We start from the raw sequence: 27546 nt of genomic DNA, 5'->3' as shown, positions 1-27546 counted from the left end.
GGATTCAGTGCTGATGTTAGATCAATCAGGCGAGCTCAACGAACAACACCAATTAACAAGAAAAATATGATACCGTTTATCCAACAAAAGCAGTAACTTTCAGATGGACGCATGTCACCAAACAACACTAAGAAGCTCAAAATCTCAGAAGACAATAATTCATCAGAGGGAACACAGTACAAGGTTCCCGAGTAGTAAACGGCATAGCACCAGAGAAAGACAGTCTCTTCCCATCACCAAATGCAAGCTCTTTAAGCAGATCAAGCTAGCTGGAGGTAATGATAAAGTAGCTACAAGCAGAGGATTAATTCCTGAGGAGGTGCTCAAATTGGACAAGTAGAACAAAAGTATGATCTTGTATGCCAGCAAATTTGGATAAAATAAGCCAACCACAGACATGTTGGTAATAGAAAATGAAGTGTTTCTTTAGATAACCGACGGGAATATTTGGGAAGTCTTAACAAATTAACAATAAAGAAAGCATAGTTTCAGTTGCCAGCATCAATTAAAATACAAAAGTATAAGATTCATGAAATCTTGGACATTTTACTCCAGGTGGACCACAAAGGCACAAAATCGGAGCAAAGTGATATGTGAGCACCACTTTCAGTTCAGTGTATCACGCTAAGAAGAATTTGTCAAATCTATACAAACAATCAGTTAAAAGGAGAGACCAGCAACCAACAAAACAATTTTCCCTCTTTTAGTAAATCCTATACAGGGACAATATGTCAATTACAAATTTTGGTGAATAAAAGTTGATATGAAGCATTAAAGACCAAGGTTCCCTGATTCATGTGCAAATCTTTCCATCTTAACTAGAATTACAACAGCCAAGACTAGGTCTCGAGATGCTAGTGCTGAAGAATCACTCTGCATCAGTTGGCAGGGTTACAACCTGAAACTTGCGTCCCAAGATACTTTTAACAGTTGAATACAGCAATCTACATCTACAACTGGAAAGAGATGCAAAAAATCAAATTCAGAGGTTTGGAATCACCTTAATGCTTATGAATAAAATTGTACCATTGAGGTGAGATCTTGAACAGTGCTAGCTGGAGAAGCATTCCAACCATTGCTTAGGAGCTGCTGGATGGACACTATAGAGGTTAATCATGAAGCTCTTCTCAGATCTAGCAAGGACAGTAATGGGGGAAAAAAGCTTCTTGAGCAAGCCATGTTCTTTAAGCCATTTTAGCATCTTATATCTTGGCTTGATCCTATTCTCCAGATCAAAAAAAAGAAAAGCCGGATAACTATCAAGGCAGTCCAAGGAACAACCCACGTCATTGCAAAGGAAATTCACCTTCTCATAAAGCATCTCTTTGCTTTGGTTAAGTAATTTAGGAACCATGCTTATCCTCTTACATATCGTGGAGTACTCAAAGCACTCCTGCAATTGGCCACTTGTGCTGTACATCAGTAAAAGGCATCTAACAGTGGCATTATTCTGCCTAAGTCCAATACCTAGCAAGAATTTGAGCTTGTTATCCACAGACTACTCCTTCCTCCCACATTTTACCCTCTCCAAACCTTGTAGAAATTTGCTCTCCAATTCTGTATCAGGTGATGCAGCAGAAACCAAAGAAGATGAAAGGTAATGGTGATTCCCATCCAAAATCCTGCTTAAGAACCACTTGTGCAGGTTCATGGCACGCATGTTTCCTGGCAAATTCCCCAATTTATTTTTGCCCAAGACATATGGATACCTCTGAGACAGCAGAATCACTTCATTTTAGGTAATCCAACACGTTTCAGATACTCTGGCATTGCGATGATAGGGTTTTCCAAATCAAAATCCAAAATATCTGGGCATCCCAGAATAAAGGGCCCAACTTTCTCTGCCTCCATACCTAGCTTGATGAAGAACTTCAACTTCTGTGCGATGGCTTCCTCATCCAGTTCCAAGAAAATCCTTCGGTTCATGCCCATCAGCTCGCCCATTGTCCCCCTGCTGGAACCAAGATCGTAGAACACTCGAATCTTCCTGCAAATCTGAAGGAACACATCAACATTGTCCTCGGGCACGCTTTCGGCCAGACTGAAGTCCACAAAGACCGTTCTCAGATCCTGGAGCAAGCGATCAATTTCCCCGCCGGGCTCAACATCAACAGTCATCGAGGTAGGGAACGCGAGGCAGATGCCGATGACGCAGACCCGGTGGAAGCCGCGGGCCTCAAGGTCGCGCAGCCGGGCGACGAGGCAGCTGGGGACGGATGAGAAGATGGAGGACTTCTCGCGGTAAAGGAGGCCGAGCTTGGTCCAGGGGAAGCCGAAGTGGATGAGGGCGGAAACGGCGGCGAGGAGAGGGGCGTCGTCTGAAAGGAAGATGCTGCGGGAGGAGGAGGAGGCGGCGGCGCAGGAGGAGGCCGGGAGGCCGATGCTCTCGAAGAAGAACTCGAACTCGTTGACGGGGTGGTAGGGGAGGAAACGGGTGAGGGCGCATCTGAGGTCGTCAACGGCGGCGTCCGGGGGTAAGGGGACCTGGGCCACGAACGCGGAGAGGGCGAAGGGGGAGTGGGAGGCGATGTAGTCGAAGTGGAAGAATGGGAGGGCGCGCGTGCCGTGGAGGTAGTCGGTGAGCACGCGCTGCGCCTCCACCAGGGCACGCGCACGGTGGCGGTAGCACACGTTCTTCAGCTTCGGCGGCAGTGTGCACAGGAGCCTCGAGAACAACAGCTGCCAGGGGGAGCCCAGGCGCATCGCTAAGGAAGGAAGGATTAGGATTCAAGGCGAACGGCTTCGGCTTGGCAGAACCATCAGAACGTGTGTGCGCCTGTGAGTGTTCGCGCGTGCGTGGGCACGTGCGTGTAACAACTTGGTTATGAATCAACTAAAATAGCATGAAGATATGATGAAGCCAACACATGGAGCTCTGTCGGAAACGAACTCAATACAGCACTTTGCTAATGTCACGCATTTGTGGTAAGTGAAGAAGTGTCACAAGAACAAGGTTGCTGCTTTTGTGTGAAGCTTACACAGTATTAATGGTGTCAGCTAAGGAGCGAAGAATACAACCCAACCCTGCTTTCTCTGTCAGCTTCTCATGGATCTTGAGGCACTGGTCACAAGTAGGTCGATCTCCAGTTGCTAAGCCTCTATATAAATACCTGCATGTTTTAGTATGTCTGTGAGCAGCCAACAAATTACAAGAGATGGCATCAGAATTTGGTATCAGAAGATGAGCTGCTCTATGTGGAAGATGATAGGACTAGTCGAGTACTATTTGGAAGAACACCAATGTATTGGAGACTCATTGTGAACATCCTCCATGCAGTTTAGATAATGACAATAAGAGCATTTTGGATCATATGCTTAAAAGACTCGTTATGTCTAAGCTACTACCTATCAGATTAAGTTGAGAAAAATAGTAGAATAACCCAATGAATCAGGCTCCCATTAACACAACTGGAGAGGAGGAGACTCTCCATGACTTCAATCTTAGTCACTGTGTCACTGGGACACAAACCATTGAAATGGTCAAAACAAATTACTTCCAAAACTACAGAGGATTGTCACAACCCTTGAATAACACTCATCATGCATGTTTTCTGTGAAGAAACATTTAACTAAGAATATAAATTCATTTGTTGAGAAATATCCGAACATACATTCCTACAAATCAATGTAGAAATAATAAGATCTTAAACTTACTTAAAGCTCATGCTTAACATCATATTAACCAAGCATAAAAATTATATTTATATATAGATCACAACTATCTTGGAATTAAGTAGCATTTTGTCTCTAGAAAAGACTATATGAACCAATTCATCCTTGAAACCAAGATAAAACTCTTAACCAACTTTCTTCCCTTTGTATTAGAGACCTTTGCATAGTTGGGAACATTTTATCACAAATTTGCACCCAAAATCTATTTAACTACTCCAAGACTCCATATTGGGTATTCACTACCTACTCCATGTGTATATCCATACTTTTGCAGCTCTGTTGTAAATTATGACCACGCTAGGTCTCTGGATCATAATATAAGAAAACATGTTTGTGGGGATAGAGCAAAATCTAAAACAACTAGTTTGAGTCTACTTGACCCATAGCTCAATAGTATTCTCATACAGTTACAAATTTTACAGATATTGCAATCCTCACCACAGTTCAAATTGGGCACCCCGACATACTTGATAGCAAGAACACAACATGAGAAATATTCTTACAGGGACTACATTCCGACATAAAACATTTATTAGTCTCTTATATGAGTCAACCTTCATGTGTAGCATCGACATAAAGATAAGCACTGCTCGTGATTATGCTCCAAATCTCTTACGCCAGCATAATATGCATCTTTAACCCACCAAACATCAAGAACCATTTCAAAATGAGCTACAAGCAACCACTATTTGTAATTGGCATTTCATTCAGTGAATATTCAGCCAAAATGTGCCCAGTAGTTCACTTTCACAGAACTCATTGCACCCAGGAGTTTGTCTTTATAACTATATCACAGTAGATTATAAGTCCCTCAATGCAATGTACCCTTAACCATAACACTCGCTAGGATCTAGTCTAGTGGCCAGGATACAGCACTTTTATTAAGAATCACAACCAAAATAATTTAATGCTTCGGTCCTCTATGATGTAAACAAAAGTGTGCATCATAAAGCATCCAGTCACATGTTTATTAAGAAACCATCAGGCTGTAATTAATGTCAAAATTCATCTACAACTTGACCATTTCTTAAATTATGGACATGTTATGAACAAAAGTGTCATTTTCAGAAATTTATGTTGAGAAACAAAAGCTAGAAATTAGTTTTGGCAATCAACCTTCAACATCAAAAGAAACAAATAATGCCAAAATATTTTAAATAAAGGAATTTGCCAATTCATTATAATCAAGGTCCATTAGTCATGCAAAAAATCTTAGAGTAACTATCCCAATCCATTTAAAGGCTAGCATGGATAGGTTTAAGGATATCCTCTTGTCGCATAAAGCCATTGCCTTCCCCATTATCCCGATATCAACTGCTTCAGAAAGTATATTTTCATCCAGTCTAAACTTGGTATAAGCTAACTCTGCAATTAGATCAAGTCAACATTGCGCATCTTTCTATATTCTTGATTTCCAAGTTTCCCACTAGTCATGGTACCTTTAACATTCCAAAGGAAGACAAAGCGAACGCAAAAAAATTGCGGAAATATCAAGCTATATCCGAATAGTTTGAAAAAGATGCTGCTAAAACATCAAATCCATGTGATAATGATAACGAACAACATCGCAGAACAAATCATAAATACAACAGAAACTGGGAAAGAAAAGATTGATTTGTCTTACTTCATGAGAATGTCGTAATACTCGGGATCCAAGGAAGAGAACATCGCATCCACATCCTTGATAGCCATGATCGCCCGATGCACCACTATCCAATTCGCCGACTACAGCCCCAAAAGAGCTATAATTCTTCACCTAAAAATCAAAATTTAAACACTCGAAGCGGCGAGGAATTCGATCCCAACTAACCTTGCACCTCTCATCTTTGGTTTTCAAGAGTGAACCCTCCAACGCCGTCTTCAGAGCCTCCACCGGCTTAGATCTGTCATTAGGGGTTCAGCATTAGGGCCTCCGAGGAAAGACTGGATCTTTGTAGATTCAGCTGGAATCGGGGTTAGGATTCGATTCGAACTCACTGCTTAAGCAAGCTTTCGATCTTGCGGGACTTGTGCTCGATCCGGGTGATGATCGCCTCGAGGTTCTCGTCCTCCAGAAAGCCCACCGTCGCCATTGGTCACCGCCACCGTCCGTCGCCGTCTCCGCCTCGGCCTCCACCGCTAGCTTTATAGCCGACAGAAGGGGGATCAGTTGTCAGGATCGGACCGGTCCGGTATTGGACCGGGCTACCGGTCATCTTGGTATCTCGACCCAGGTCAAGTGGTATAGAATCCTTTCAGTATCGGGTCGGATCCGAATCCGGGTTGGGGTTGAAGTTGGATAGTGGGTTATCATGTCTGATATATGTCCAAATTGAGAAGCCAGATAAAATCATTACTATTAATTAGACAAAATGCAAATGAAAAATGATATTGAATTTAATAATTTTGTAAATAACTTAAATAAAAATAAAAAAAATATTATAAAAATTGTAAAAGTAACTGTAATAATATAATTATATTACAAAATACCAATAAGAAACCAGAAATATAAAAGCAACCATTCTCTGATAATTTTTCACATGTAAAAAAATTATATATAGATATAAAAAAATATTTTGAAGTATGCACTATTTATAAAAAAATTAGTAACATATATAGGTTGAGCAGATTGGATCTTTTGGCTATTGATTGCTTAGATCACTGCAGTCATCTGATTGTTTTACCTTTGCATGCAATTGATCTCAGTACTGGACCAAACCATACACACATTTCCAGAACCAGAACATTCAGTTGACATCAAGGACACCATATAAGTCTATCAAAGAACATGCCAATGAAGTGAAGAAACACATAAAACCAAACATTCAACTGAGATTTAACAACAACAAAAAAGGCGTGTAGATCTCAGTTTTTTCAACAAGTTGAAAGGGCTGTCCACTATTACAAATCATTCCATTTGCAGAAAACTCAACAATACAGAAATGTGTTGTTCCTTGTTGAGTTGGGATGCATCCATCAATAGACTAAAAAATGAGTTTTCATTTGACAAAAACAGTGTAGAGCCATAAACATTCTTAATTCATCATATTTGCATGATTAACTTCTTTAATCCAGAAGATTTCATTTGTCGCCTTACTGTGGAACATTAGGCTCAATTTGTTATCTTCCCAGGGTTAGGCTTGTTCTCCAATGAGGTAAACATGAAGTTGCCAGAGAATATAGCCTCCTTGTCTGAACATCAGAGTTAATTTGCAGGGAGATTAGAAAATAATCATTATCAACAAATATTTGTGATAAAGGCTAAGCTTAAGCAAAGTTATGATGATATGTAGCAGAAGTAATTTAACCTGTCAATAAAAGACAGGTAGATTCCCTGCGAGTATATCGAGCCATGGCCTGAAATCACAAAAATATGGCAAAATTCATTCCAGTGGGAAGTTACTAACATAAATTTATCATAGTTCAGGATGGGAAGCTTTTCCATGTTGCACATGTCATGTTATAGTCAGTTAAAAGTAATAAATAGAGAATATGCCTGGACAGCAGCAGTAGCAGCAGCATCATTTGATAACCCAGAACCATCTTCGGAGAAAATATTCCTGAAACAGTAGTTGCACCAGCTTCATTACCAAATTGCTGGACAAGAAATTGTCAGAGTACTGCATGTATTGAAACTAGCACTGAAAGACCAAACAAGTCTAACAAATTGTGCAGATAAAAAACAATTTACAGTTTCCAAGTGAAATAGTATTATGTGGATCCTTTCGGGTCATTGAGCTCTGTTGAGAACAAGGTTGATAGATAATCCAAGTGACATCACATCCTTTACAGTTTCCAACCAAGTCTTGTTAGTTCTTGCTCTTATCTACAGTATCCATAGTTTGAATCAAGGATTGCGGTTCCACCCGAAATGGTACAAAACAGGCGGTATGTACCGGTTCGGGCATGGGCCGTTATGCAGATCATCCCCGTTTCTAGTGGCCATGTCCAGTTCAATTAAAATAATTAAAAAAATCAAAAATAGCAATGGGCCCCATCCAACTTGGCATTAAAAAAATCCTAAAATAGAAATTAGGGCTCGCGAACACGAGCCCTCTTCTCGTGCATTCAACGCTGCTGTCATCACTATCGCTTCGCCGCCGCATTCCTTCTTCCAAGGTACGCGCTCACCTTTTCACCTCCTCTTCTTCTTTCTTCTTCCTTCTCTACTTCCGCTTCTTCCTCCTTTGCTGCTTGCTCTTCTTCCTTCTTCCTTCTCTCTTCCTTTTCATTTCTCTTCTCCTTTTTCTTCCCCTTCGAAACACTGGTACATATCGGTGTACTGTTACATGGTACATTAGTACTGGCCAGTATATACTAGTCCGATAGATCTCTGAAATGGGTCCGGAATCCAAAATGGTGATCATTGGTTTGAACTCATCTCATTGCACTTCGAACATATTCTAGTTTAAGTACAAGGAATAATAAAATATTTAGGACATTGATTGATGATGTTCCACAATTTTCATTACATGAAATTGTGGAAAGCTCTAATCCAATACCTGTTACTCGTTTTTGCATTGGTTTAATAGTATTCCAACCTCTCAAGATAAATTCTGGAACTAATAGTCATACACATCTCAATCATGACAACCAGCATGTACCATGATAACAGAACATCAGCAGCCATATCCCTATATCAACTTATCTTGTTGATAGTCCTGATGAGTAATTAATTCTCTTTAGATGTGGGCACATACCAACCAACCAACATGTGGGCATGCCAATGCAAGTAAATTCCCTCATGACAAGAAGATTTAGAAATGGGTCAGAGGAACATGTTACCTCCATATTACATTTGCAAGGTCATCATGTTTAGCTTCTGGGGTCATGGCAGTGTCATATGCAACAATATTGCCATAGAATATCTTCTCTAGATCCTTCATCCATTTTGTCAATAACAAGTTAACCTGCAATCCAGCCGCAAGACAAAACAATCCACTGTAAATTGTAATATCAGATGGTTCTTGGAGATACTCAGAAGCATGATCACAGTGACAATCAGAGTCATGTATTTAATTAATATATTTTTCTGTAAAATATAATTTTGTAAAAAAAGTAGATTGTGCTTTTCAGAAATAAGGCAGACAAAAAAAATCATTTAGTTTAGTGAATGGAGATCACACTTGTCTTAGTTATTGCTAACGAAAGTGAGAACTAAAATTTCAGTGGTTACATTCAGTGTTGCAGGAGTTCCAAAGATCAAGGGACAGTACCTCTCTTACAAACTGCCAGCCTTTTCCTTATTAGCAATTACTAGTTTACTACAATGGTTTGGAGCATAGATAACAATTTTGAAGCTAATGAACAACCACAGTAAAAAATATGTTGATGTTTCTTTTATTGATTCAAATTTAACTGGTTTAAGCTTCTTTTCCAAGTCCACACAAATGTAGGTTCTTGTTGAGTTTTACTGAAGCAGTTTGACAATGTTAAGACACTGCATACCTTGGTGCTGACAGAATAATCTAGACATACAAGTTTACATTAAATCAAAATATGCATTTGACAATTCGATACACAACAAAATTATGTCAAAAAGATGTAATGCAATTGATTGAGATACAGAAAATCATAAAGGAAACTACTAACCCCAGCCTTGGACACTCTCAACTCCAAATCATGATTATAAATCTCATACAAGTATTGCCCAAATTCAACTCCTTCCTTTCCATCTTCCTTCAAGCGGCGTAAGAAGAGCCACATATGAAGTACAAGCAACGAAAATGTAGTTTTAAATGTTTTCTCCAACTGAAATACTGCATAAATGGATACAAAATGTTTAATTAGGCCATCAAGTGTTGGTCCAAGAAAAACTACATGAATTTCAAGTAGTGAAAATATAGTTTTAGATGTGTTCTCAAGGCCAAGGACTGATTTTTGTGATACATGAGCCCATTACATAATGTTACCTAAGAAAGACTACCTAGCCAAGTTTTCAGCCAACACATGAAGATGGAAAAGTCATTAAAAAAAAAGCTAGTTCAGAAGTGATAGAAACAAAGGTTAAGCATTAGACAACAATAGGAACTAAATACCATGACATGCCTCTATGACAACATTGCACATAACTCGTAAGATTCGGGAATCACTATTTTGTGAAGTAGAAAATTTGACTGTCCCAAGATTCCAAAAGGAAAAATCAAGTTAGCGAGAGCTAAAGAAAACACTTCTCTTTCTAGTTGTATGTAAAATCATGGCTAGTGTAGCTGATGTTTCAAATCATCAAAGGAAACAAAATGTCAAAAGCTGCACTCGCTTGAAAAAAGTGAAAAAAGTATTTGATCAAACTAACATCAATAGTAGCTCTGCTACACAAGAGATTACATGATATTTTTGCTTGTTTTGTGTAAAGTTCAAATTCTAATTTTTAAATTGAACTTTCAAGTACTTCATTTGAATCGTTAAACTTTATGATCAGTATGAGACCCCACCAGAATCAGATTGATTTTCTCCCACGTACTAACTCTTGTAATATGTATTCGATGTTTGACCCATCTTTACAATGACACGACAAATTGAGTACCCATGTCACCGTAGCACAGCAATGTGAATTAATGTCATCTTGGCCAATAAGAGATGGAGTATGGATATAAGGAAATATGAACAACAGAATCTCTTCTGAAATAACTCTCATGTTAAAGATATATGCATGGGTCAACTCTATATATTAGTACAATATAATAGTACAATACAAATAATTAAAACAAGGAACCAAGTAGCAATAATACAATATGACTAGCAATAATACAATATGACTTGCACAATAACACATAATATAGCACAAATAATGGTATTGAGAATAAAACTAATCTTGCAATCTAGTTTTACTCTAGCAAGCAAGGATTTATTTATTTAAGCTTCTCTAACAATACTGTGCTCAAGCTTTATGCAACTCATAGCAATATGTACAATATATAGAATAACATATTACGTTCTGTATCAATCCTTAGCAATATGTACAATATGTAAAATAACATACTATGTTATGTAATCCAAACATGAAATAATGAAATGTAAAATGATTGCATGTAATAGGAAGAAAAGCATATTAGGCACAGAATGTGTGTGCTCAAAATTTTCAATTTCAAAAATAATAATAATAAAAGGCGTATGTATTTGACCATGTCAGAGTAGTAAAAGCAAAATCAATATGCAAAGAAAGAAAATGAAGAAGGCACACCATCATAAATAGCAGGCTTGTCGACCTGGGAAATGATGCGCCGATAAACTACATTTGCTCCTCTAATGGATTTGCTTTGTTTGCTATAGAACAACAATAACTTCAGGATTAGACGCTTGATGCCCTCATAGTGAGGTTCTTCTATTCTCAGAGGAGAGTTGGGTGGCAAAGCCAATGAGCATGCCTTGGACCAAAACATAACATTTAGTCTAACCTGTCCAAAAATGTTAGCTTTCAGTACCAAAACAAGAAAACTCAGAGGATATTGTTCTTTTGAAATGGAAAAAATAACTCCAAAGTTTATAGCCAAAGAACTAGCGTAATAACAGGAGAAAATCAACTTATGTAACTTTGAAACCTATTTTATGGTACAGTCATACAGGGTCACAAAGAGAAAAGCACATTTGGTGTGAAAATTCATGATTTCAAAATAGATCTTGACACTTAGCAGCAGGATAAGGTTTCAACCTTTATTTTAACATTGAGCTAGGAAAAATTAGTATCAGGATGAGTGTGGTGCTAGCACAACTGCATAACACTACAATTTAGTTTAGCAGCCACAGGTAGTTCTGCAAAGACGTGAAATTTTCGGTAGACATACATGAAATCATGTGACTTGTTATGATATGCAATTCGTGGATCCTGTCATGCAACAACAAAGAGCCAAGAGTCATTATGTTGATTTGCAACTAAATTTGTTCAAACTTTTGGAATAAAAGATGTAGCAGGAGTACAAAGACAGAAACAATGTCTCTCATGACATCACAAGGAAGATATAATACTATAGTTTTCAGTTAAGTGACTTGTTGTGAGACGATGGGCAACTAATCATTTAAGCAATTCTATTCATACAGAACCCATTTAAGAAAAAGTCAGTCCTCTTTATATAATAAATCATCTCATGAGCTTGTCACATGCAAGGACTGTCATGGACACAAATTTTGCATAACTATCCCAACCATAATCTTGGCTGTTCTAAGTGTTCATTATGTCAAACTCAAAACATGATTGTTTAGACATCACCGCTAGCAAGTCAAAATGGTACAATGTTGAGGTGAAATATGACAACTGAGAATGTCTCATATCACTCTTCATTTGTTAATTGCCAAAAAATAGAAAAGAAAATGGAAACTAGATCACATTGAAATAGTACAGTCTTGATACTAACTTCACCAGTATATTCTATCAATTTAGTCTACATTAAAATTGTTTATGAAAACAACACAACTGGAACCACCTATTATCCATATTATTTGGTACAGGTAGGTGTAAGGGTTCACACAATTTGTATCAGCATCATCACTAGAAAGAGGAGATATGTTTCCAATGGTTTAATAATTTCATTAGAAGCACAATTCTTCGAACCACCCTACCAACTAATACTAGATTTGAATGACACATGAAACACGAGATGGTGGATGACTTCCATTTTTCCGCTCAATATATATTTGCAAGAACTCCAATTTATGATAACATTCCGCATAACCATGCCACAGTAACAATTCTTTTATGCTCACTAAGATATGTTGTGAAGCTGCAACAAGACAACATAGGATGGGGACGTTGAGAAACTTAGGATTCATTTGTTTTCTAAGACCTATAGCTTCATTTTCAGGACTAAACAACACTCATGATGATATCTTGTACTCGTCTCCTTGAAAATTGGTGTCTTTCCAGTACCGAAGTCTTCCTACACGAGTACAACATCGAAGAAAACAATCAATATTAGGCGATGGGCTTCATGATTCCATTCGATTACCTCTGGTTTGTTCAGGGGGAGCTTCGAGGGCGAAGACACGGCCGGATTCGAGGGAGCGGTCACGGTGGCGGCGGCAGCGGCGGCGGCGTCTGTACCGACCTTGGAGTAGCTCCGATCGGAGAGGTAAGCGGCACGCGGAGCGGCCACCCTACGCGTTAATTCAGCAGCGGCAGCGAGTTGGGAAGCGGCCCTTCCCCATCTCGCCAACATCGTCGCGAAGATCTAAAACACAGTCACGGAAATGAATGGAAGAAAGGGCACAAAATAAAAAGAAAAGGTTCCAAGGGAGCGGAAACGAATCACACCATCACACATCATGATGAAGGGTGGCGATGCGGTGCACGCGGCGATCGGACGATCCACAATTATTTGAGGGTTCGGAGTTAATGAACATGACGCTCATAAAATCCACAATACTTTTTATCTTTAAAAAACTATCATCAACATGGCTACTATAAACTCATATAATATTTAGGAAATGGGATTCAAATATCATTTAATCATGAGAAAAATAGTTAATCGAGTTGGATTCGAGTACTTAAAATTCAGATACTCAAATAACCAAGCAAATTTAGTTGAATTCTCTACCAACAAAGTCGATGCTTCGAAGACATTACAACCTGCATCAGTATATTCTGAGAATTTGGTAATGCAACTAATAAGTATTATCAGCTTTTTTATTCAGTTCGATATAACACATGAAAATAAATAATATAAAAAAATCTATTTTTTTTTAATGAGAATGTCAAATGGCCATTTAGACAGTAGCTGTTGTCACTAAAACATAGATAATGTAGGAAGATTCAATCAATAAATTTGCATCTGTTTGCCCTTTAAGTAGGGGACAAAAGAATAAGACTTGGATCAGACTGATGAGAACTATTCTTTCATAGGAAGTTTTTGCAAGAACTTCTCTGGGTTCTCCTCCAGGTATGGCACAATATGTTTTCTCATATCACTTTGAGAGATTTTGATATGGTTTCCTTTGACGCTGATATATTTGACTCGTCCCGCATCGTCCAATGTTTTCAGACCGATCCAGTCTTCAGTGTAGAGAGTGGTCTGCAATGTCAATTCTTCATAATAAGCAATGAAATCATCAAAGAAGGAAAAGAATGTAGCTAAATAAAGTTTGGTTTGTTCAAATAGAATTTTGTTATCGGTGACGGTATGTCTAATGATGTACTAATTTTCTGGATCATCTGGTTTTACAGAAAATTGCAGTGTAACTGGCTTTACAAATCTGGATCATCATGATGCACCAAAAATTCAACTCATCAATTTCTAAAAAGTCATCAATTTGCATGGTTAGCTTGAAAACCCAACCGTGCCATACTTTTTATTGACCATGATACTTCATTTTAATGATATGTCTACCCAATGCTTCTGCAGATTACATTTAGATGAACTGTAAAACCTGCTTGATACTATATGATGACTGCAATCCTCTAAATAGAGATTGCAAAAAGATAGAAACTTATGAACTGTGTTCCAAGCATGTGACAGTAGTATTCCACATATTAACCGCCTTCTGCAGAGAAAGCATCAAGAGTTGAATCATCCACAAGTCTGTAGCAGTACTTACACTCTATGCAACAAAAAATAAAGTTAACATGTAAGGAATGTTGACAAGTGCATAGACAATAATTGGGAGTGAATGAAGTCAAAACATGTAGTGTATCATAGAAGATTCGCTTAAATATGGATAGTTTTTATTTCAAACAAAATTAGATGTAGAAACATGATTGATCAAGTGATATTAAAGACATTCAATAGTGATAAAATCTTCACCTGATTTGGAGGCAAAATTGGGTTAAAGTTGTCATCTGGATAGTATCCAAACCAAGATGTCTCCCGAGGAACCAAAACTGTGTCGTGCTCAAACTGTCCAGCGGGTAGGAATCATAAATATAAGAAACTTCTACCCACATTACAGAATGTGATGTTGATACAGGAGATTATAATGTCAAAAGAAATAAGTATTTCATCTGTTATATCCTAAAATGTACTGGTAATTACGATTCTTTATTTACCAATCAAACAAGAAAAAAAAAAAAAGCTTTCCGAACTAACCATGATAAGCACCAAATTCTGTAAGCTACTTAATCTTTCTTTGTAAGTAGCATTTCTTTTGCTAGGATCTTCATTGTTAAGCTTTGGTAAGAACATGCATCCTTCCATATAGCCAGGGATGTCCTAAAAGAATTGAGAGCGAGCATTAGAAGTGAAAAGCATAATCAAGTAAATTGCAACATTTAATATAGAAAATAAAAACAGCAGGATAGAAAATGAACTTGTCACTGCAAACACTAAAAAATATCTGATTGATGTCGTATGTAAATCATCTTTGACTATATCATGTGCATGGTAACAGTATGGTGATACACAATACACAATCAGTCCATAAGAATGATCCTTTCCTAAACTCCATGCTATAGATATCTAGAAATTCATGCCTACTGTGTTCATGTGATAATTTTACAAACTGAAGTTTAATTTTGCAATCTTATTTAATAGTATTAATTTATTAAATGAAAAGAACTTCATGCACAGGGAACAAAAGTTATGCTGGTCTTGTAGAATAGACAATTGAGATGAAACCCAGATCCACCAATAACACAGAGCGTATAACATAGCGATAAGTATATTATTTTCGAAGTTCTTAACTAAAGGGGGAGAAATGTATATTATAAAGTTATTTTTAGGATTTATTTAATAAGTGCATTACTTCTACCGTAGATAGCAACCAGCCAGAACAGTATTCTATTGAGCTATTATTCTATATGCTTATTACCAGATGATGATTTTATCAACGAGTTCAATTATAGAATTGAGATCAGATTGAACAATTATGATTTTATAGTGTTTGCCAAAAGAAGATCACATTTCAATTCACATTCTAGCTAAGAAAATTCTGCCTTTTCAGAGGCTTTGAAATGCTAACTTGCGGGTGGGATTTTGATTATGATTCCCAAGAATTTGAGAAAATACAGTATCTGCAGCACTGTTCACCAGCAGAACATTCTGGATACTGCATATACCACTTTATGATGGAATGTTTCCTTTTACATATCCTTTTAAAAGTGTTTTCCCCAGCCTCAGGCTCCTATCCAAATAGAAAACAATAGTAATCTTACCAAAGGCCTTAAGGTGAGGAGACATTTCCTATGCCCAAACTCCATTAAAGGTTTTAAAGGATTGTCTAGGTAAATCCAAGTCCTAAAGTAGGTGAACAACAAAACATGCTGGACCATATCAGTTGGCAAGCCGCCTTCATTGACTGGACACAAGAGAACCCTTCACATAATACGACATGTCAGCAGGAAAACTCTGATGTTTCAGCAATATAGCGAAGAAGTGATATCATGGTATATACGATGATTACTGATCTTGCTGATCACAGACAACCAGCCTCTTGCAATACAAAATACATTGGTACAGTAGATTAAGTAACAATTATTCTAGAAGCTCTAGGACAAAGAAAAAGCATAGCTACGATGTTTTAAGATTGACTTCCTAAAATAACTAAGCAGTGGGATGTAATTTTCACTAGACGAGCATAGGTGCATTAGTTGGCTAATAAGCCTTTCCTAATAAAATAAGATGTGTGAAATAAAGTAAGGGAATTAGTCAGTTAATGAGTTTGAGTGACAATTGTCTGCTTGCTGCACATTAACTCTCGGAAGTTCCAAGTGATTAGGAGCAATATAACTACATATCAAAAACAACAATAAAAATAGTTTAGATGAGAAGACAAAGTTGACCATTCAAATTCAACTGCAATACTCACATTTGGGATCTTGAGGTAACCGCTAGGAGCCAAGTGGGCCTGTGATGGAACAATCTTAAGTCAGAAGTGCCAAATAGTAGTCATGGTTGGTTTAACACAAACATTTCATTTCAAAGTGCTTAAATAGAAGAATTCCAAAGAAGTTAGATATTTGTTTCATGCTACAGCATACTAATATGTAGTGCAAACAAACCTGCACATAATCTGAATAGATTTGTAATTTGATGAGGTTATCCACAAGTTTGCATAGGATCCCTGACTGCAAGAAAGAAACAACATTGGAAGAATATAGTCATAATTACAAAATGTAACAATTTCTGTGAAACATTTAGTGTTTGGAGATAAACCATTGAGAATCTAACATTCAAGCAGTACACATGAAGAAACCATGATCATACTCTTCTAACTATTCTAAAGTCAGCCAATCATATGAAAATTTTAAATGGATATTCATATACAAGGAACCAAAAGTACAAGTCTAAATCAGGAAAAGTTTATTACAAAACTCATGTAACCACATCATAATAACAGTCTAATATTATTTGACTACATACAGAAAGAAGAAACAATTCAACAGAAAGATGAAAGCCATAATCTATATTACAAAAAGTAATGGCTGACTCCAATGAGATCATAGGCAAAGTTGCCTCTTATTTAATGTGAAAAGCCCCTAAGTGGACATCTTACATAAATAGCCTTAATCGTAGACAAAAAGTAAAGTACGTGGGACAAATATGGAAGAATAAACAAGATAGAGCCACTTCCAGAGCACTTACACCACATAATGGAACAGAGGCGATACCAGCATGAGGGCCCCCTAGTGAGATGAAATTCTTAACCTGTTACAAGAGCCTTAATAGATATAGTCACATAAAGCAAGTGTGATGTGTTCTTAATAACAAATGGCATGGAAAGCATAATAAAATTGTGTAATGAAAATCAATAAAAGCATATAAGTTTAAAAAATCAGTTCTTGCTAGGGATGCTTATGTTCACAATATTAAGTATGTTGAATAAAGATAAAATCAATCAAGAAAATGCTTAAATTAATTGAAGTTATAAGCCCTAGCATGTCTGCAAAGTATATATCACACTAATGCAGTACATTAAAGAACAATGGTCAACCTGCCCTTCTTCAAGAAGTGATACTCCTTACATTCTGTTCTCTATGAGATATTAACCCTGGTGGAAACCATTAACATTGTCATAAGCTCAGTATAAAGTTGCTCATCAGGATTGACTTAAATAACTTCATAGAACATATTTTTAACCTAGAAAGATGTATCATAACAACCAATTTATCAAGTATCTGACTGACCTTTACTTTTAAATGTTTCTAAAGAAAGGCTGTTATATGTAGTTATGTACTATGTAGTGATATGGACAAAAATGGCAATGTGACACGCCATCCCCCTGAGCAACACATTGCCCGAGGCTCGCCATACCCTGCAGCAGCTCGACCTCCCACGCAACCAAAGGTACAGTCCTGCCCTGCAGACAGCTACATCAGGTAACATCAAACCTCCTCTATAAATACCCCCGAGCCCTTGGCAAAGGGGGGATCACACACTCAACAGACGGAGGTTTCTCCTCCTCCTAAACCCCCTCCACATCTTTCTCTAACTTGATCGTCGGAGGGGTCGGGTCGAGCACCCCGGCCCGACCTGTGTGCAGGTGCGAGACGGTGTCGCCTCTTCCTGGCGCTGTGGCGGAGCTTCTTCCCGACCCGACCTCCCGACCCGAACCACCGGGAAGACCCGACCTACCGACCCCCACCGAGCTCGGCTGTCGGGAGACCCCGAGGAGCGCCCCCAGAAAGATCCCCGTCATCCGGACCCGAACAAGCCGCGTCGGCCCCGAGGCCACGGCTAAAAAAGTTACTTACCGTAACATAATGGCGCTAGAAGGAGGGCCCGAAATGACGGTACGTTAGCTTTCTCCTTGGTTGCTCCACTGCAGCCGACCTGCACCAGCAGCAGCAGCGACTTCTGGGGTCGGTCTCGGCTTCTCGGCCCCGCGCGTCTCGGCCACTCGGCCCCACGCGCACGGCCAGCCCGCGCGCCTCGCCCCCTCGGTCCCACGCGCGCGGCCAAACCGCCTCCCATGCGCGCGGCCAGCCCGACCGCGCCGAGCGTCTCGGCCACTCGGCCCCACGCGCGCGGCCAACCCACGCCTCACGCGCGGCCAACCCGCGCGCCTCACGCGCGGCCAAACCGCCCGCGTCCCACGCGCGCGGCCAAACCGCCCGCGCCCCATGCGCGCGGCCAGCCCGACCGCGCCGAGCGTCTCGGCCACTCGGCCCCACGTGCGCGGCCAACCCGCGCGCCTGGGCCCATCGGTCCCACGCGCGCGGCTAACCCGCGCGCCTCACGCGCGGCCAAACCGCCCGCGTCCCACGCGCGCGGCCAAACCGCCTCCCATGCGCGCGGCCAGCCCGACAGCGCCGAGCGTCTCGGCCACTCGGCCCCACGCGCGCCGCCATCCCGCGCGCCTCGGCCCCTCGGTCCCTCGCGCGCGACCAGCCCGCGCGTCTCGGCTCCTCGGCCATGCGCGTGGCTCGGCCACAAGCGCCTCGACCCCTCGGTCCCACGCGCGCGACCAGCCTGCCCGCGCCGAACACCTCGGCCACAGCCTACCCGAGACCACACCTGCGCGGTCACCCCGCCTGCGTTGTGCTCCTCGGCCCTTGGCTTTACGCCACTCGAGACCACGCCTGCGCGGCCTGCCCGCCTGCGTCGTGCTCCTCGGCTCTTCGGCTTTACGCCACCCAGCTCGCCTGCGCAGTGCTCCTCGACCCTCATCGGCTTCATTTCTCCCGAGTACAACTCTGCTGGGCTTCTTGACTGAATTGCGCACCTCGGCCTCGTGCTGCTCGAGACGCGTTCGCGCGACCGACCCGTCTGCGTCATGCCCCTCGGATCCGCAGGAACAACCGACTTGAAGTAAGAAGCCATGCATCGGACTCCCTGCATGCAAAAACCGACGCATAGCTCCTTTCGGGGGGGGGGGGCATATGATATGGACAAAAATGGCAATGTGACACGCCATCCCCCTGAGCAACACATTGCCCGAGGCTCGCCATACCCTGCAGTAGCTCGACCTCCCACGCAACCAAAGGTACAGTCCTGCCCTGCAGACAGCTACATCAGGTAACATCAAACCTCCTCTATAAATACCCCCGAGCCCTTGGCAAAGGGGGGATCACACACTCAACAGACGGAGGTTTCTCCTCCTCCTAAACCCCCTCCACATCTTTCTCTAACTTGATCGTCGGAGGGGTCGGGTCGAGCACCCCGGCCTGACCTGTGTGCAGGTGCGAGACGGTGTCGCCTCTTCCTGGCGCTGTGGCGGAGCTTCTTCCCGACCCGACCTACCGACCCGACCTCCCGACCCGAACCACCGGGAAGACCCGACCTACCGACCCGAACCACCGAGCTCGGCTGCCGGGAGACCCCGAGGAGCGCCCCCAGAAAGATCCCCGTCATCCGGACCCGAACAAGCCGCGTTGGCCCCGAGGCCACGGCTAAAAAAGTTACTTACCGTAGCGCACGGGGCCGAGGGGCCGAGGCAGCGCGCTGCTTGCTGCACATGAGGCCGAGTGGCCGAGGCAGCGAGGCTGCTTGCTGGCTGCGTGTGAGGCCGAGGAGCCGAGGCAGCGAGGCAGCAAGGCAGCGTGCTACTTGCTGCGCATGAGGCTGAGGAGCCGAGGCAGCGTAGTGCTTGCTGCGCAAGGGGCCGAGCGGCCGAGGCAGCGAGGCTGCATGCTGGCTGCGCATGAGGCCGAGTGGCCGAGGCAGCGTGCAGCTTGCCGGCTGCGTATGAGGCCGAGTGGCCGAGGCAGCGAGGCAGCGTGTTGGCTGCGCATGAGGCCGAGTGGCCGAGGCAGCGAGGCTGCTTGCTGGCTGCGTGTGAGGCCGAGGAGCCGAGGCGCTCGGCGCGGTCGGGCTGGCCGCGCGCATGGGAGGCGGTTTGGCCGCGCGCGTGGGACGCGGGCGGTTTGGCCGCGCGCGTGGGACCGAGGGGCCCAGGCGCGCGGGTTGGCCGCGCGCGTGGGACCGAGGGGCCCAGGCGCGCGGGTTGGCCGCGCGCGTGGGACCGAGGGGGCGAGGCGCGCGGGCTGGCCGTGCGCGTGGGGCCGAGTGGCCGAGACGCGCGGGGCCGAGAAGCCGAGACCGACCCCAGAAGTCGCTGCTGCTGCTGGTGCAGGTCGGCTGCAGTGGAGCAACCAAGGAGAAAGCTAACGTACCGTCATTTCGGGCCCTCCTTCTAGCGCCATTATGTTACGGTAAGTAACTTTTTTAGCCGTGGCCTCGGGGCCGACGCGGCTTGTTCGGGTCCGGATGACGGGGATCTTTCTGGGGGCGCTCCTCGGGGTCTCCCGGCAGCCGAGCTCGAGAGGTCGGGTCGATAGGTCGGGTCGGGAAGAAGCTCCGCCACAGCGCCAGGAAGAGGCGACACCGTCTCGCACCTGCACACAGGTCGGGCCGGGGTGCTTGACCCGACCCCTCCGACGATCAAGTTAGAGAAAGATGTGGAGGGGGTTTAGGAGGAGGAGAAACCTCCGTCTGTTGAGTGTGTGATCCCCCCTTTGCCAAGGGCTCGGGGGTATTTATAGAGGAGGTTTGATGTTACCTGATGTAGCTGTCTGCAGGGCAGGACTGTACCTTTGGTTGCGTGGGAGGTCGAGCTGCTGCAGGGTATGGCGAGCCTCGGGCAATGTGTTGCTTAGGGGGATGGCGTGTCACATTGCCATTTTTGTCCATATCATGTAGTATGTACATATGCCACATTAGAAAATGCATCATGACAATTCTTGTATCATGGACCCTCTATAATTCGACTACAATCCATGTCAATGACACTGCAACAGTTATAAGCCTCTATAACTATGTTCGACCATACAGGAAGCTTGAAATTGTCATACAACCTGGAGCATTATAAAATAAAAGTATACATTTCTAAAATACAGAAATATCAACTTCATCTCTGAAACACTGTTTCAAATCCTAAAGACTGTCAAATATGTGAGACCAAATAATGCAGCTTCATGCATCGATGCTTTCATATTAGTGAAGATAAAAATGTTCAGGAAATAGAGAACAAATCCTGGAAGTGGGGAACATATAGAAGTATGATATCTTACCGGAGGTCCACCTTCACAAAACTCCACTACTGCTCGACCAATTAAGTTTCCCTAAAAGAACAGTTCAATAAACTTCTTGATTAGTATTTTAAACAAAAACACATCTTAATTGCCTAACAGAAACAATCTGGATAAAAATGAACAAATATGCAAGAGAAGTTAAAGATTTCAATAAAGTTAACGTCATTGCAGCAACAAAATCTTAGCAGAGAAGTGATTTAACCAAACCCTAATTCCTCTCTAAGTAGAATAAATTGGAATTGTTCACCTATGATTTTCTTCTTGTATTGGCCCACATTAGCATTTCATGCAGGATTTTCTGAACTAGACATTATAAATTTATAATATCAAAAAGAAAAAATGACCCATAAATTTTAAATTTTCAAGATTAAACACAGGTTAAAATTTTTCACTAAATACTAGGTGGCCACAACCACAGTATCTTTAATCTTTAACCATGATTCCAACTTCTAATCTGAATATTGAATCAGTACATTTGTTGCTTCAGAAAGTAAACTTGCACAAAAATTAAAAAAATAGTCCATCAATGGAAATATCAAACAGAGGCCAACAGGCAAATATAGGGGTTCTAATGCTAAGGCATAAAAAACCAACCATACTGATCTCAATGGTCCAAGCCATAATTGGTATGTGGGATGGGCAACATACCAATTATGGTCATAAGAAGTGTAATTGATTGCTTTAGCTACAACATAGGCAACAAATAGGGTCAAAAGAAGTGTAACTAGCTTCATTTAGAAATGGTATGACACCATATATTTACCAATAAATAGGCCTAAATTAACTAAAATATGCAACTATAAGCTATACAACTTGTTTAATAATACAATTCATAATTTTGAACATACAGGTATCTAGAAAATGACTACTAGAACCAAAAAGAACAACAAAAACTTATCATCACCTGAGAAAGACCAACTATGTTGTAACCTGATCTAAGTTCCCCCATCTCTTTGACCTGAAAAAAAAGCATGCAATTTAAAGAGCCCAACGACAAGCACCTTGGCTTTTATGACGAACCAACTTTAGTGAACTTCAACCGAACAAATTAATCACCTTCTCACATACAACATCTGCCTGTAAATTGCAAAAATGTGTTAACTAGAGCTAGAATGTATAATAAGGATCATATTTACGAAGAAAAGAATCGACCTGTTGCTGAAGTGGCATAATCCAAGAGTCCCAGACACCATTTCCAATTTCTCTAAGGAGAACAATGGTAAAACGTCAGACAAAAGAAAAAACGGAATTATTAAACAAAGGAAGGTCTTTATCCAGTTAATTGGAGAATCCTTATCTGTTAAAAATAAGAATTAAAGCTCACCTGTAGCTTGAAACATTTGTCCAAAGGACTCCATTTTTGTATTATATAGATCAAGTGCTACCTTAGAAAACCATTATCTTTAACAAGTAAAAAATGGCAGGATCAGCCTAGGATAGCATTAAGGTGCAGAACAAATAATATCTTCCAATTCTAATCCATTTCCAACAGTAGTCTATTTAAGAACTCATTACACTACCTTTTACAGGTCTAATTTCGTCACATCTGTCTTGATGATGAACAAGACTTCTGCTTCTAGTCCTAATTCTCTTTTTTTTAGTCATCTACTAAAAGTTTGCTGGATGAGATTTCGAACCCTCAACCTATATCTGACATCAAGACTTCTCCCATATTTATCTGCTCAGCTATAAAGTGCAAATGAAAATTTTACATCCAATAACCATATCATAATCAGCCCTGAACCTCCTACAATGTGTTAAATTTCAAGATAAGACTCGAAAACAAAAAAACTTGACATTAAAAGACATGTTTCCGCAAGAAAGTTAAAATTCACAGTTACAACTAAATTTTAGACTGTTAAATTGAGTTTTTGCTATTTGATCCTTTCCCACTGCCGATATGAAAGAAAATTTAAAGCAAATCAATGAATCAGCACGTGGGGAGTAGCAATAGGAAGGAAAACGAAGCTGCTTAAAGCGTAAATTATGGTCATTGCAACCATGCACTCAATGAAGCTCCTGCTGAACTTAAATGAGTGACCAACTTGCACAAGATCCATCAATCCCCATTATCTCAATTCGACCAATTGATGGTAAAGAGAGAGCAATTTGACTCAAATAAGCAAATAGTAAGAGAGGCTTACGTACATGCAGTATCCCTCGGAGCGAGACCAATTGCCCAGAAGTTGCGTAAACTGCGAGACCCCCTTACTGGCACACTCATCCCCAATTCCTAACAAGCACCGAAGCCGATCCACCGATGATGAGATTCAACAAGAAAGAACGGGACGCTCCGGGGTTCAGATGATACGTACCGTGCAAGACGACGAAGGGGATCGAGGACGAAGTAGGAGCGGAGGCGGCGAGGAGGACGACGACAGCGCCCCAGTATAGCAGCACGGAGGCCATCCCTGAGACACTTTCTCTTCGGAAATGAGGGTTGCTTGTTCTCCGTTCCCCCCGAGAAAAGGGGTTTCGGATGGCAAGGAAACGGGCGGTGTCGTCTGACGTCTGAGACTTCGATGGCTTCTTGGTTTCAAAAGGCTCTTTGGTGGTTGGCGTGGACGCCATCCTTCGATTTTGGCCGTTGGATTGGGCGCCGAAGAAGCTGTCGCGGGGAAGCAAACGGCCGCCTCGCGCGAATCTATTTGGTTCACAGGATTTAAAGATGGCAACGTGTTACGACTGTATTAATTCTTACTAACGGGCCTTAAGACTTTAAATGTTGCAAAAAGAGTTTTCTTTTTAATTGACAAAAGATAAAATAAATAAATGTTGTAAATTAATGGGTCCTTTAAGTTTTGGTGATTGATGTTTGATTGTTAATTTGATTGTGTAATAAATAATTGACACAACTCTGATATAAATGTTGTAGATTCTGATTTTCCAATAATAAATGATAAGATACATCACTTGATTGTCAAGATTCTTTGCTGATTACTATAATTGACGCCTACCTTACTCGACATCTTCAAAAGCAGACCGATGTTGTTTTAGGTATGATTACGATTTATTTTTTTGAATCATATGGTTGAATTCATCGAAACATCTTTGTACATTGAAGTTTATATCGGACGATCAAATCGTATCCTCGCTCGGTATGAAATCGCAAACTAATAAATCAAAGTGGATAGTTGATTGGAGAAATTATCGTCGACGTTTAAGTCAATCCGATGTGATCCAACCCCAAAAGCATAGGAGTGTTCAAAGTGGCTTCGAGTTGGTTTTAAAGTGGCTCCGGGATGGCTCTAAAGTGGCCCCGAGGTGGCTCCAAGATGAGTGCGTCGAGCTCATAAAGCGTTGCTTGCATTAAGATTGATGTCGAGAGAAGTTTCTCAATCCAATCACTATGACGTTCAAATATCATCGAGGACTTAGTGATTATTGGGTTTTTCGGGAAGAACCCCCTCGACATAGTGTCGAGAGTCAGCTTTTATACATGGTCCATTGAGAGGATGGCTTTTAAGTGTCTCAATGTCCACCTTTGACGTTTTGTCCATGTGGACGACAATGGAAGACAAGCTCGAACGGTTTCCCTTGGACTATTGTCCATGGGAGCAGACAAGTGAAGGATGACTATGACCTTTCCTTCTATGTCAATCTACAATCATGTGAGTGATGACATATGTGACTTGACACGTAGTCTTTTTGCTTATTATTATTATAATATTCTCTCACTTTATATATATATATATATATATATATATATATATATATATATATATATATATATATATATATATATATATATATATATATATTGTATGTGTGTTCATGGATCTGTGCAATGAGAATCAAATCGTGATGAGATCACGATAATGAGACCGATTCACTCTTAAACATAGACCCTAAATAATCCTGATCATATGTTACTCGAGAGAGATATTGAGATAACCGAACAAACTTGCGTACTGTATACTCGTTCATACGATAGAGATGGCTAGTCTTATAGCTGCTCGTATTGGGATACTAGGAATACAATGCAAGTGCTCATTGAAGAATGAGTTCACTTATTGATCCGCTTGCGGAATGTTGGATGGTTGATTATACCTCATTGTCAAACAACGATTATGTCATCCTAGTAGTGTATTTGGTCCTTAGACTTGAGATACCAAGGATATCATGTATGAGTACTCCACTCTTTGATACCAGACTTATAGGTTTAGAAATTCCAGATCTAATACAATTGATCTCTGGGAATGACAACAAACCTTACGAAGGTTATTGAGTGTCAATAGAGGATCATCCACTCTCGGTATCATGAGAGAAATATTCTGTGTTCTTGCCTAGATAAATCCTTAGCCAAGGTCATTAAGATTAAGAGAGAAAGAGTTCTCCAGGAGAATCCGATTAGAATGAGACTCAAAGAGAAATCATATAGGCTTGACAGTACCATGCCCGATATACGGTCTCTGGGATATTATATGAATGAGAGACTATAATACATGGTAATTAAGAACAAATAGGTTCAAATAATTAGATTCCTCTGTATTATTTGGGGACTACGACGTAGTGGCCTAGTACGTTCGTAATCGATGAGTCAAGTGAATTATTATAGAGATAATAATTCATTAAGCAAGAAGGAGTTTTGACAAGTATAACTCATAGCTAGCTCGATATCGGGCCTAGAGGGTCACACACATGTAGTAGGCATTGCGACGAGTAGAGGCTCAGATATGAGATATCCACCGGAGCCCCTATCTTATTGGATATCCAATAAGCCTCTGAATTATTGGATCCCATAGGTGAGATCCAATAAAAGCTAATAAGAGATTATTAGGTAGAGACTCACTAATCTAATAGGTTTGGATAATTGGATAGAGATCTAGTATCAAATAGGGCAAGATCCAAGTAGAGTTAAGTTAATTGGGGGCCTCTATAAATACGAGGAAACCAAAGACCCATAGGCTGAGGCTTCCTAATTGCCACCTTCTATTCTCCTCTTCCCTTTTCCTCCTCAGATAGTAAATGTAGAGATTTAGGCAATGATTGGAGGAGCATCGTCACAGTCATATTGTGTGGATCACCGCTAGAGATGATGACACTTGAACTCCTTCATTCAATCCTACAGATCTGTAGGAATTTAAGAATATATGATATTCCTAGGTAAAAGCAATATCTCACACGTGGATTTAAGTTTTGCAGGTTTTTACGCACCAATCTCGTACGACGATAAATACCTTTTTGAAAAATTTAAAATTTTTGTTTTATGTTCTTCCGCTGCATATACGATGTCGTCGTTAGATTTCCCAACATCCACGTGACGACAGATGTCGAACGGTGATTGGTTGTCAATATGTTTCTTATCATTTATCCCTCCACCTCTAAAGTGTGCTTCGGGACTCCTATTAGAGGGGTCCGAAGTGCGGTGTTCAATTCACCCAACATCCCTATCGCCAACTTGCTCCTTTGTAGCGTGAAGGAGACACTCGTAGACGCGAGTTAGTTTTTCTTAACCCACATGTCTCAGGCATATGTTGTCTTTCGCCTATGTCGTAGTGAATTTATCTTAGCGTGGGTCGAGTTTTCCGACTCACATACCTCGAGCTTATATAGCCTTGTGCTTCTGCTATAATGGATTTATCTTAATGTGAGTCGAGTTTGTGACTCAGATGTCTCAAAAACATTTTATCCTACGTTACAATCAAAACTTTAATGAGTCAATCAAATAAAACATAAAACTAAGATAGCTCATTTTTTTGTTAGAGGCGAGAAACATATAGATTCTTCGTATTCTCCTAACTAATTCATTCTATTTTTAAAAAATAAAATTATTCTCAAAACTAATTAATAATATCAAAATTTATAAATAATAACAATCAGCACAAACGAGGATATTACTATTAAATATTAATATTATTTTATCTGATTGAATCGAATCAAATAGCTCATAATTGGCTTGCAATCAACACAAAGCACAACATTTGAATCAGATGGGTCGAACATTTTAAGCCAACGTCTAGACCCGCATATTAATATGATAAAAAGGGGATGAGTCC

At 40.9% G+C, this 27546-nt stretch overlaps 3 protein-coding genes and 1 pseudogene across 3 annotated transcripts; all 4 read right to left on the bottom strand.

The window, feature by feature from the left end:
* Positions 1-505: 505 nt before the first annotated feature.
* On the bottom strand, positions 506-2729 carry LOC103994251 (transcription termination factor MTEF18, mitochondrial-like; annotated as a pseudogene).
* A 147-nt stretch (positions 2730-2876) lies between these two features.
* LOC135582973 (actin-related protein 2/3 complex subunit 5A-like) lies at positions 2877-5865 on the bottom strand. Its single transcript, XM_065162098.1, has 4 exons — positions 5650-5865; positions 5483-5555; positions 5297-5397; positions 2877-3110 (listed from the first exon to the last, which is right to left on the bottom strand). The coding sequence occupies exons 1-4, from the start codon at positions 5742-5744 to the stop codon at positions 2975-2977; spliced, it is 405 nt and encodes a 134-aa protein (XP_065018170.1). The 5' UTR covers positions 5745-5865; the 3' UTR covers positions 2877-2974.
* Positions 5866-6422: 557 nt separating this feature from the next.
* LOC135644440 (uncharacterized) lies at positions 6423-12839 on the bottom strand. The gene is made up of 7 exons (XM_065161994.1): positions 12594-12839; positions 10835-11048; positions 9244-9410; positions 8437-8561; positions 7148-7211; positions 6960-7008; positions 6423-6843 (listed from the first exon to the last, which is right to left on the bottom strand). Exons 1-7 carry the CDS (start codon positions 12801-12803, stop codon positions 6764-6766), a joined length of 909 nt encoding a protein of 302 aa, XP_065018066.1. The 5' UTR covers positions 12804-12839; the 3' UTR covers positions 6423-6763.
* Positions 12840-13300: 461 nt separating this feature from the next.
* LOC135644439 (uncharacterized) lies at positions 13301-24133 on the bottom strand. The gene is made up of 12 exons (XM_065161993.1): positions 23863-24133; positions 23696-23780; positions 22700-22751; positions 22604-22624; positions 22452-22505; positions 21527-21577; positions 17160-17222; positions 16577-16642; positions 16384-16422; positions 14667-14789; positions 14385-14477; positions 13301-13655 (listed from the first exon to the last, which is right to left on the bottom strand). Exons 1-12 carry the CDS (start codon positions 24116-24118, stop codon positions 13473-13475), a joined length of 1086 nt encoding a protein of 361 aa, XP_065018065.1. The 5' UTR covers positions 24119-24133; the 3' UTR covers positions 13301-13472.
* Positions 24134-27546: the final 3413 nt, after the last annotated feature.

The sequence above is a fragment of the Musa acuminata genome, chromosome BXJ3-8 (genome assembly GCF_036884655.1).
Source record: "Musa acuminata AAA Group cultivar baxijiao chromosome BXJ3-8, Cavendish_Baxijiao_AAA, whole genome shotgun sequence".
Lineage (NCBI taxonomy): Eukaryota > Viridiplantae > Streptophyta > Magnoliopsida > Zingiberales > Musaceae > Musa > Musa acuminata.
Note: the sequence above shows the minus strand (reverse complement) of the source record. Positions and strands in the feature narration are given on the sequence as shown.